Source organism: Humulus lupulus, chromosome 6, assembly GCF_963169125.1.
Source record: "Humulus lupulus chromosome 6, drHumLupu1.1, whole genome shotgun sequence".
In the NCBI taxonomy this organism is placed as follows: domain Eukaryota; kingdom Viridiplantae; phylum Streptophyta; class Magnoliopsida; order Rosales; family Cannabaceae; genus Humulus; species Humulus lupulus.
In genome coordinates, this window is record NC_084798.1 from 205,235,531 (window position 1) to 205,247,883 (window position 12,353).

The window sequence follows — 12,353 nt, forward strand, 5'->3', positions numbered from 1 at the left end:
TTCTAGCTTCTTCTCATTGCCTGTGACCCTGCGCAGAACCCAATCTCCTTCCCGAAATGTGCGTGAGTGGACTCTTTTGTTGTAGTAGCGTTCTGCAGCCTTTTGATAATTTTCTAGTCATAATTGTGCTACCGTACGTACTTCTTCCAGAAGGTCTAGGTTGTGCAGTAGTTGAATGTTGTTTGTTGTTTGATCAGATGCGATCTCCGTTCAAAGTGTAGGCAGACCCACTTCTGTTGGGATGATAGCATCCGTTCCATATACCATGGCGTAGGGAGATTCACCCATAGAGGATCTTTTTGTTGTCCTATATGCCCATAACACTTTTGGTAGTTCTTCTGCCCATGCTCCTTTTTTATCTTCTAGGTTCTTCTTAATGTTGGCAAAAATAACTTTGTTGGAAGCTTCTGCTTGACCGTTGCCTTGTGGGTAAGTGACAGAGGCAAAGCTCAGCTTGATCTTGTATGTGTCACATAGTTCTTGTACTTTCGCATTTTGGAATGGGGTTCCATTGTCCACGACTATCTCCCACGGTATCCCAAATTGACATATGATATGCTTCCAAACGAAGATCATAGTGTCTGTTTTGCTGACTGTGACGTATGCTTCTGCCACAACCCATTTTGTGAAGTAATCAGTGGATACCAGAGCATATCGTCTTCCTCCTACAGCCTTAGGTAGTTCGCCTACCACATCCATACCCCATTTTGCGAAAGGCCAAGGTGCAATGATTGAGTGTAAAGATTGAGCAGGTTGATGGATGGTGGGTGAAAATCGTTGGCACTTGTCACATTTTTTGGCATAGTCATGTGCTTCTTTCATCATGTACGGCCAGTAATACCCTGCTGTAAGTGCCTTGTGTGCCAGACTCTGTCCCCCTGTGTGATTTCCGCATGTCCCCTCATGTATCTCTTCTAGCAGTTTTTTAGCTTCTGATGGACGCAAACACCGTAGGTAAGGGCCGTTGAAGGACTTGCGGTATAGCGTTCTATGGATAATGGAATAACGTTGTGCCCGAAGGCGCAGAAGCTTTGCGTTGTTTGGATGAGGTGGGAGTTCAGAGGTGGACAAGTATTGGATGATTGGGTGCATCCAACACTCAGGTTCTGATGAGGTTGAGTAAACTTCCATATCTTTGCTTGGTCGGCTTATAGATATGGAGGATTGGCGTGTGGAACCTCCTGCAGAGGCTAATTTGGCAAAGGCATCGACCTTCTTATTTTGTTCCCTCGGTACTTGTATGAGTTCGAACTGGTGAAAATGTGATTGTAGGTCAGTTACCTTCTGTAGAAGGCTAGCCAGATGGGGTGCTTTAGTATCGAAATTCCCAGCCACTTGTTCTATCATAAGTTGTGAGTCTCCTCTTACATTCAGACGTTGGATGCCCATGTCTCGTGCTAGTTCTAAACCATGGATCAGAGCCTCATATTCCGCTTCATTATTCATCGTGGATTGCTCTAAACGAATGGCCTCCTCGATTTTGAGTCCTGAGGGAGCCTCTAATACGATGCCAATACCAGCTCCTTGGGATTTGGATGCCCCATCAGTATGCATCGTCCACACCCATTGATCTTCTGATTCTAACAATTCTGGCAAGGTGCCTGGGGTGAATGATTGAATTTCGACCAAGAAGTCAGCAAGTACTTGTCCTTTCTTTGCTTTTCGTGGCGAGAACTGGATATCATACTGTTATATTATTTTATAATATAATGTAATATTATATTATAATATAATGTTTAGATTAAATAAATGTGACAAAGTGTGTCACATATTGTAACATATAATAGAGAGTTACAATATTTAGATATATGAGATATATCCAAATAATGTAACATATTTGGTGTTACAAATTTGTAACTTCCAAATATTACCCTTTATTGTGTAAAATTGTTGTTACACAATATTGAGATGAATTTCATAAAGCCATATGTGATTTGGCTGTTAGAGATATGATTTTAACCCCAATAATGTGTTTTGGGAGTTACAAAATCATTTGGGAGGGTTTGGAACCGTTTGAAAAACAGCACATTTTTAAGTGCTGAAATTGGTCGGTGGCCGCAGCCACTGAATGTTGGTGGCCGCGGCCTGTGGGACAGAGACCAGTGGTCGTGGCCACTAATGTCTCTGGCCGCAGCCACAGGCCAAAAAACTGACCAATTTTCAGTTTTTTTCAATCTTTGTTGAACGGCTCAAAAAACCCAAATAACTCCCAAATCTCTTTTTTAATTCTATATTAATCCAATTAAACATTGGTAACAGCCATGGGGGTTGGTGGAATTTGAAATTCAAAGGGTGTCTCTAAACTCTATAAATAGGAGCCTATAGCTCACTTGTAAGACACAACATTTCTATCCATTAGAGCACTTGGCTAGAAACACCTTGGCCTATAGCTCACTTTTCTTTATTTCAAACATTTTACTTTACTTGTAACATTTTGCTTTGAGTTGTATTTTCACCATTCTATTCTTCTTCTCTTCTTCTTGTTCTTTAGTTTATTTGTATTTTCAGTTATAGAGTTGTAATCTTATTCAATCAATCATTATTTATTTGTAATATATTTCATAGAGTTGTAATATTATTATCAATTTCCATTGATGCAATACATTTTTATCTAACACATACGTCCCTAGCTCAATTGCCCATTTAGATAACCTTCCAGAGAGATCGGGTTTACTCAATACTTGCTTTAGTGGGTAGTCCGTATATACAATGATGGTGTGGCTTTCGAAATATTGTCGTAACTTCTTCTTTGATGTGAGGAGTGCAAGTGCCAATTTTGCCATCATACTGTAACGAGTTTCAGCATCTAGGAGCATCTTGCTGCAGTAAAACACTGGCCTTTGATGATTAGCTTCTTCTCGAAAGAGTACGGAACTTATAGCGAATTGTGAGATAGACAGATACAAGAATAGATCTTCATTAGCTACGGGGGAGCTCAATACAGGAGGGGAGCTCAAATAAGCTTTCAATTCTTCCAATGCTTTTCTTTGTTCTGGTCCCCAGGTGGTGTTAGTTGATTTCTTTATGCATTGCAAGAAGGGCTGGCAATGGTCGAACATGCGTGATATGAACCGACACAATGCTACTACTTTGCCCGTCAGAGCCTGTATGTCTCGGATAGTTCGGGGTTCTTTGACTTCTGAGAGGGATGCAATCTATGTTGGGTTTGCCTCGATGCCCCTCTGACTAACGACGTATCCTAAGAACTGTCCAGAGGACACCCCAAAGATGCATTTAGAGGGGTTCAATTTCATTTTATAAGTGTCAAGAATGTCGAAGCACTCGGTCAAATCGTCTATATGTGAAGAGCTTTGTTTAGATTTGATGACCATGTCATCGATATAGAACTCCATGTTTCTCCCAAGCAATGAGGAAAATAGCTTGTGCATCAGCCTCTGGTACGTTGCACCTGCATTCTTTAGACCGAAGGGCATAACTTTGTAGCAATATAAACCACTTTCTGTTATGAAAGTCGTGTGAATCCGATCTTCTGATTTCATGGGGATCTGATTGTATCCAGAGTACGCGTCGAGGAAGCTCATTCTTTCATACCCTGTCGTGGCGTCTATCATCTGATCGATTTTCGGTAGAGGGTAGCTATCCTTGGGACATGCTTTGTTTAAGTTTGTGTAGTCTATGCATACTCTCTTTTTTCCATTCTTCTTTGGGACCACGACGGGGTTGGCAAGCCAACTTGGATATAGGCATTCTTCGATTGCCCCTGTGCTCAGGAGCCATTGCACCTCCTCCTGTATGACTTGATTTACTTCGGGAGCGAACCTCCTCTGCTTCTGCTTGACGGGTAGGAAGCTGTTTGAAATATTTAGGCTGTGATTCATGACGGAGGGGTCTATTCCGGGTATGTTGTGCGGAGACCAGGAAAAAGTTCCCATTCTAGCTTTGAGAAATTGTATGAGGGTCTGTCTTTCTTTTTCAGAGAGCTTGGTACTTACCAGCACCATCTTAGATGGGTCAGCATCGTCTAGACATATTTGTTCTAAGGTATCGAGTGTAACTTGGGGTTTTTCTTGGTCTTCCTCTAGATCGATCCCTTTGAGGCATGCTGGTAGGTCCTGCTGTAATTGCTATTTGTCAGGGGAGTTGTTATGGGAGGCAGTGCCAAAACTATTTATTTCTTTCAAGGTAAGGAAGCACTTTTTGGCCTGCTTCTAGCATCCCTTGATGTCGACAGTGTAGCGCCCGTTGGGTGATAGACATCGCATTACCTAATGCAAAGTTGAGACTACCCCCTGCATCCTGTGGATCCAACTTCTCCCCATGATGGCGTTGTAGCTTGTGGTGGAATCTATAATGAGAAAGTCTATTGGCAGGGTGCGTTCTGCGGCCACCACAGGAAATCGTACGACACCTTTCGGATAGACTCTTTGCCTGTTGAATCCCAAAATGGGTGTGGTGGAGGGACGGATATGATTCTCCTCTAGCCCCATTTTCTGGAAGGCTTCCCAGAAGAGGATGTCGACCCCACTGCCCCCGTCGACTAGAACTCTGCCCAGCTGGCAATGGTCGACCTTTAGTGAAATGAAGAGTGGATCGTCATGGGGTAGGTGCACGCCTTTCAGGTCATCATCGGTAAAGGAGATTGCAGAGGCTGGATAACTTCTATCCTCTGAAGTGACAAGATTGACCGTGTGGCCTAATGATTTGTATCGCTTCACCCGTTCCTCCATCCTCTTATGGATTTTGGTGATATGCTCTTGGTTCTCAGTGAATTCCAAGATCCCATGTATCATAGGGACTTGTTTAAGAGGCTCTTGTGTGCTATCAGAGGCTGTGTGCACGGGGTCTGACGCTTGTGGTGCTAGGGCAGAAGCGGGATTGTGCCGCGAGGTGCCGGGTCTGCCTATCTCCTTGATGTATTGGGTAAGCCTCCCACTTTTCATGAGGGCTTGGATCTGATTGTTCAGGTTATGGCATTCAGCGATCGTATGACCGTGATCTTTATGAAAGAGGCAGTACCTGCTTTTATCCCTCCTGTCAGAAGGAGTGGTAATCTTATAGGGCTCTCGCCAGATAGGTCTTTCTTTATTTTCTTCACAAATGACTTCTTGCGGGATGGTGTATTAGAAGGAAGGGTATCATGGTGACTGTTGGTCCTGTCTTGGCCTCTTCCCTTCCTTCGCGTGATCTGTTTGGTTCTGTTTCCTCTTGTCATCTCTAGTAGGTGGCGTAGGGTTATTTGTTGGTGGAGCAGAGATGAGCACAAACTTCATCTGTGCACGTTCTCAAAATTCCAAGACCCTGAAGACGCCCTCGGCTCGGGTCTGCACTTCTGCCATGTCGTAGGGTGGTGTCATGGTGAGATTTTCATGTAAAAGATATCCCACCTGCAAGCTTTTGACGAAGAGATTGGCTGCGGTAATTGGATCGACGTCGTGGATTTGATGCACGAGGTCAATGAAACGCTGCAAATATGTTTTCGGATGTTCATTTTCCCCTTGCTCAATCCGATAGAGGCCAACCATTGTTCTTGGTGCCTCACGGTTCGCACTATATTGTTGCAAAAAGGTCCGTCGGAGATCATTAAAATTGTTGAGGGATCCGGGTTTTAACTGTCGGAACCACAACAAAGCTGGCCCGGAGAAAGTCATTGAAAAGACCTTGCATTGAATAGCTTCATTGTTAGCTTCTAATGCCATTTTCTGCTAAAATTGGAATAAATGGTTTAGCGGATCTCCCTTTCCATTAAACGCAGGCAGGGAAGGGATGATGAAGTCCCGGGGCTTAGGTTCATTCTGAATCCACTCTGAGAAAGGAGATTTCTCAGTGGTTCTTGATACTAGATCCAAATGCTCGGTGGCGTAAACGGATCGCCCGTTTGAGAAATTATGCATCATTTCTCTCATCATATCTTCTTTCCAACTGTCTAAGAACCGGATCGAGGGAACACGGTCTTCAGAGGGTGAATCGTGCGTGGCTTGACGTGTGGCTTGTTGAGGCCAGATTTTGGCTGTTGGCTGATCGGATCGGATGGGTTTTGCCTCCGTCCGCATATGTGTGTCATAGAGTGGGGCTCGTCGTTCTTCGGCCCCGGAGGGTGGCGGGAGACCTTGGGATCCTTCACTACCGAGGTTCATGTTTTTCTGAGGGGAACTGATGCGGTAGATTGGAACTTCAGGTCTACCAGAGTCAAGATTGTTGTTGGCCTGGGTATTGCGTGTGGTGTTAGCGGATCTGCGCAGCTCAGCAATCTCAGCTTCGAGCCTAGCCTGAGCTTCAGTCAATGTCTTGATTGCTTTGTCAGACCGCTGTTAGCTCGCTTCCAGCAGGTGACACATCCTGTCGATCTGGTCGCCCACGTCCGCCGGAGGGATGCTCTGTGCGACTGGACTCGACACTCCGTTGCCTTTTGGTGGCATGATTCCAAGGTTTTAGAGGATCTTGGACGTAAAAATAAGGTTCTTGATTTCTTGATTCGACGGTGTGGCTAAGGCCGAAATATTTTTCGTTCCCACAGACGGCGCCAATTGTTGGAGCAACAATTTGTCTTTCTATATATGGAGGTACAATCCGACGATAGATGATGTTTTGTCACTATTCTGGTGGTAAAATTCGCTTTTGACTCGTCGGGGTTACCTGCAAGAAAGACACTCCGATGTTTAAGTCAGTTAAAAGTTCGATCCCTTTCCTCTTCTATGAATCTTATATTTATAGGAAAAAATATGTAAAGCGGTTAGTTAGTTCAAGCAGACCCTGGAATGGTGGGAAAAAATAACTGAATTTCCCTCCAAAAAATACTGACTTTGAATTTCTCGTTCAGAGGTCAAAGGCGTGGACTGCCTCTGACCCGTGGCTTCTGCCTTCGGAGCTTCTGCACATCAAAACATACCGTTTTGAATGTTCGGTAAATGAGGAAAGGATTTTCAGGCCGAACATTTTGGGCCCAACACTAACCAATGGAAAAATCTCATTTTCAAGAAGGTGTAAAGTGTGGCATGTTAGTCAACAACCTGTGTGAAAGTTTCAATGCTACTATTTTGATTGCTAGGGATAATCCAATTGTGACTTTGTTAGAGAAGATTAGGTATTGGCTAATGTGTAGATTTTGTGAAAAAAGAGAAAGTGTGGGAAGATGGAATCAGCCATGGGGCCTAGGATTTTAAAGACAATAGAGAAGCTTAAATTGGGAGCTAGAAATTGTTATGTTACTAGGGCTAATGCAAACAAATTTGAAGTTAATCAAGGGGGAATGAACCATGTTTCTGTGGTAGACCTCTTATAAATGACTTGCAGTTGTAGGATATTTTAGTTGTCTAGTATACCTTGTGCACATGCTCTGGCATGTATTTGGAGTTGCAATGAAGATATCATGAAGTTTATCCATGAGTACTATAAGAGAGAACGATTGTGGCTACATATGTTGGGGTTGTAGGGCCAATGCCAAGCCCAGACAATTGGCCTTAACCCCATCGAACCTCCTGGTGAAAACAATTTTCCTGGAAGAAGGGATGTTGATGAACCTCATCCAGGAGCAACAAAGGCAAAGAGATTTGGCCAGCAAACGACTTGCACCAACTGTAAGGAGGTGGGCCATAACAAGAAGACATGCAAAAAAATAGTTGTTGAGCAGGTAACAATGTTAGTTTTTTATTCCCCATTTCGACATAGGAAATCGATTTATTGATATCTCACATTGTTCTCACTTTGTAGGCTCCAGCTGCAAAAAGAAATGGAAGACCACCCAGTAAGAATCCATTTGAAGAAACTAAAATGAGAACAGAAAGAAGATGCAAACAACACGCAAGGGAAGTAGGTTCAGGTACAGCTACTAGAGGAGCTTCGTGTCCAAGTTCTTAGTTGTTAGGGTTCTTTTTTTATTGTGTTTGAACGATTATGATGTTAATGCACCTACATCTAATGTTTTCTTGTTTTAGTTTTTGGAAGACATCTTGTTTTCATGTTAATTTTCTACCTTTTGTTGAAACTATAGATGATCAATTGTGTTTTTTCCAGATGCAAATGTGAGTGGGAGGCCCATTGTCATCATCTCATTGTTCATTTTCTGGATGCAATTGTGTTTTTTCCAGATGCAAATGTGAGTGAGAAGACTATAGCAGCAACAAAGAAAAATGAGAAATTAATAAACTGTACTTAAACAACTGTTTTGTTTTCAAAAGTACTTTTTGTTTGAGAAGCCCATTGTCACCATCTCATTGTTCATTTTCAACTTGCTATATAAGAAATGCAAAGTATAAAATCCACTTACTTTCCCATTAAGAAAAATGATCTCACATGACAATTGGACCTTCATGGTTTAATTATTAAAATACTAGCAAGATATAACACTATACATAACAAAGGAGGTGGCAAACAGAATCCAAAAGAAAACTTAAAGCTACTGAACGATTTCAGTCCAAAGAAAGCTAATACCAAACTGAAAACAATAAGTACTAATTAAGTAATGGACATCTCAAACTTTTTGACCTGAATGAAAAGTACCTAAATAGAAAAACAAAGTCTTGTCGTGAACCCATTATGGAACATATATTCAGTAATTGAAAGTGTAGTAGAAAGAATAATAAAAAGAACATAAAGCATTTTAAATCTCTGGTTGGTTAATTCAGTATTTTAAAGGTATAAGAATACGTCATCAAAAGACATACATTAATCATCATTGATAATTTAGTAAAGCTTACATAACCTACACTTGTTTTACACAAATAATTGCACAAAATAAACTCACATTTTTAACCAAAATACAAGATAGATTACAACTGCACAAAACATAATCTTCTTCCATTTTTTGACCCAACAATGGTCACGTACATCATCTTTAACTTTGCTTTCACCACTGCTTTCCCCTTCCCTTACATTTAATCTTTCAAAATCCCTGCTATGTTGGTCATCATTATCAGACCAAGATCTTGAAGCTGCAAAAATGGAGTGCAATTCATTTTCTAATAATCGGTTCTTTCTCAACCACTCTGGTAAGACAGTCATTCCACGTTCACAAACACGAGGGTCAATCCATTCAAAAAAATTACATTCCCTCTGTGCCTAATAGTCCAACCAAATGAAATTTCAACATTAAACATAGCCCAAAGAGAGCAAATATTATGTGGAAACTGTTAACACTTCAGACAATTCCATTGACAAATTATAGTGGGAAAAGATTATGCTTACACTATAATCAAAGAATAGAATTAAATTATTATAAACATCTCTCAGACATTTCATTGTGCTTAAACAATAATCAAAGAATTAAATTATTAATATCCATGAGACATTTTATTGTTCTTAAACCATAATCAAAGAACTAAATTATAAACATATCTCAGACATTTCAACATTTGAAGACATTTTGGAAAATTAAAGTTTCAGCATTAACCATAAATCAATCAGTCCAAAAAGTCACATATGCTTGACACAAAAATATTTGGAATTATTAAATCCACTCACTTGATGCGTGACACAAGCTCTGAATCGTCTTCCTGGGTTTTCCAACGTCTACGAAGTCCTAATCACCGTTAACAATGGTGGTTCACAATAGGATAGCAAATTTGTAACACCCTAAATTCTAGCTTTAATTGTAGAAAATAAAGATGTTGAAAAAATTAACGTAATAAATCGTAAAAAATGTTGCCTTCTTTATTGTTAATTTAAAATTAATATAACTCGGGTTTAAGAAAAATAAATAATAGTCTTTACAATAAAATAAAAATAAAACTAGGCAACATTTAATCATAAAGTTCATAACTTTCCAAGAAAATAAAACGCGGCTATACGACCCCCACATATTCACACAAGTCTTGTTATTAGGAATCCGCTCGCCATCGGTCATCTAAGGTTAACTTATTCTGCAAAAGTAAAAGAAAGGAATGAGCTTCTAAGCCGAGTAAGGAAAATATACAACAAATCATACATAAATCAATTATAATCTTATAACGAACAAATATACATGCAATACTAGAATCATTATAGAATTCAAAGTCAAAATCTATCATATATCACCGTTATACCAAAGATCCACACAGATCTAGATCATAAATTATATCCTGCAATCATAACATTAGTCATAAACACAAAAATAAAAAATCAAGACAACCCAAGAAACAAATAAGAGTCAACTATATAATCATATAATCAAACATATCATAAATTTCACAAGAGTCATAACAGAGCTTATTTATACTAATCATACAACATCATAAAATCCTAGGTCATAACATAGCTTAAGTCATAATCATAAATCATAATCTAAATTATAGTTCATAGTCATAAGTCATTGGTCATAAGTCATAATAATTAACATAGGTCATAGGTCATAAGTCATAATAACAAGACAGATATAATAAAAAGATAAGTCCTTATACAGGGGTGGAAATTAAGCCCCGAACATAAGTCTGTCATACAAGTTTGGCAGTCGAGCCTACCAAACATCAACTTAGGTCCGTCATACAAGTTTGAAAACTAAACCTACCAGACATAAGTCTGTCATACAAGTTTTATTGTACCTGAAGTGTTAGGTCATACAAAACATAAACTAGATCATAAACTAAACTACCTAATTTTCCATACCTTGAGTTTGGTGCACATAAACTATACTTGAGTCTTTTACATGATAATCCTGCTTAAAACCCTATTTCATAAACATGATAACATTAATAAAACATAAACTAATAGATCTAAAACTCAAACACAATCAAAACTTAATTATACCTCAACCTTGATCTTGAAGAAAAACCCTAGATCCTTAAATGCTTGCTTGTAGGGTTTTGACAATAAGAAAGATAGCCTTGGTCGTGTGGCCTCTTTGGGTACTAGGGTTTCAAAGATATGAAGAGGTGATGGTGATTTTGGCCTTAGGATTTGTGTTTTGATGGTGGTGCATGACAACAATAGGGAGAGAGAGTGTGTGTGTGAGGGTCTCAAGAAGGAATAGGCTCTTTTTATAGGCTCTCAAAAATCTCAATTTCATTCTAACTATAATCCAAATTTAAATTTAAATAAAATAAAATCCTAACTTTTATATAAAATATCTCTAAATTATCTTATTAATATTTTTATTAAATAATTGAGGAATAATCTAACATCAAACTACCTAGCAAAAAAAATATCCCAACCTCTAACTACCTAAATCTCGTAACTCTGGACTCACTTGTAGTAAAATCAACATAACTGGAGCTCTAGGAGTCCGATTTAGACAATCTTTATATTCTTAGAAAGCTAATTCAATTATCTACAACTTTTTAGAGATACTATTTTTCCAAAATCATAACATAACTTGGTTAAATACGGGTCCAAAGTTACAGTACCCTATAGTTGCGAAAATTCTATGTGATTATCTAAATAACAATCTAATCCACAAATATCCTAACTAACTATAAAATAATAAACTCTAATTCTCTAGGATGATTTTGAATTTACTAAGCTCAAAATCTTATTGGGCTTTAGGGCTTTATGTAGACTGAATCCATAACAATTCTTAATAATATCATAATTAATTTATTCTTACGCAATCACTCATTTTCCCACAAACAAGGCTACTAATATCATAAAACTATACTATATTATAATAATTATAACCACTAAATATTTTAAAAAAAAATTAAACCTTATTCCATCACCACAACTCAAGTTAAATCTATTCTACAAAATTAAAACAACCTATAGTCACAAAAATAAAGAGGTCTAAGAGAAAGGTAACCTCAGTTACTACAATTCTCCCCTCCTTGAAGAAATTTCGTCCTCGAAATTTGACTTACTAAAAACCTCGAGATACCGTTCCCTCATATCTTCCTCCAATTCCCATGTTGCCTCTCTTCCAGTGCTATTGCTCCACAAGATTTTAACTATAGGGATACTTTTGGACCTTACCTCCTTAGTTCCCCACTTTAGAATGCGCACTGGTCGTTCTTCAGAGCTGCAATCTTGTTTCAACTCTAGAGCCTCGTAATCGAGCACATGGGATGGATTTGATACATACTTTCTTAACATAGATATATGGAAAACATTATGCGTTTCAACTAATGATGGCTATAAAGCCAACCGATATGCTACTTGCCCTACTTTGTCCAATATCTCAAAAGGACCTATAAACCTCAGGTTTAACTTTCCTTTCTTTCTGAAACACATAATCCCCTTCATCGGAGATACTTTTAGAAAGACATGATCACCTACTGAAAACTTAACATTTCGATTTTTAGCATCGGCATAGCTCTTTTTGTGACTTTGAGCGGAAAACATTCCTTGTCTTATCTTTTCTACCGCTTATGTTGCTTCTTTTACTACCTTAGGTCCTAAGTATCGTCTTTCACCAACCTCGTCCCAATGAAGTGGTGATCGACACTTCCATCCATATAGCATCTCATAAGGTGTCATGCCTATCATGTCCT

At 39.2% G+C, this 12,353-nt stretch overlaps 1 protein-coding gene across 1 annotated transcript; it reads right to left on the minus strand.

The window, feature by feature from the left end:
• Positions 1–210: 210 nt before the first annotated feature.
• Positions 211–5,657, minus strand: LOC133785887 (uncharacterized). The gene is made up of 2 exons (XM_062225102.1): positions 5,346–5,657; positions 211–1,686 (listed from the first exon to the last, which is right to left on the minus strand). Exons 1-2 carry the CDS (start codon positions 5,655–5,657, stop codon positions 211–213), a joined length of 1,788 nt encoding a protein of 595 aa, XP_062081086.1.
• Positions 5,658–12,353: the final 6,696 nt, after the last annotated feature.

Bases quoted from the DNA above. Each gene is read 5' to 3' on its own strand.
- LOC133785887 (XM_062225102.1), bottom strand. From the start codon at position 5,657: ATGGCATTAGAAGCTAACAATGAAGCTATTCAATGCAAGGTCTTTTCA. The intron at 1,687-5,345 runs GTGGGATATCTT...ATAATATAACAG, and splicing joins TCTTCGTCAAAAGCTTGCAG to TATGATATCCAGTTCTCGCC.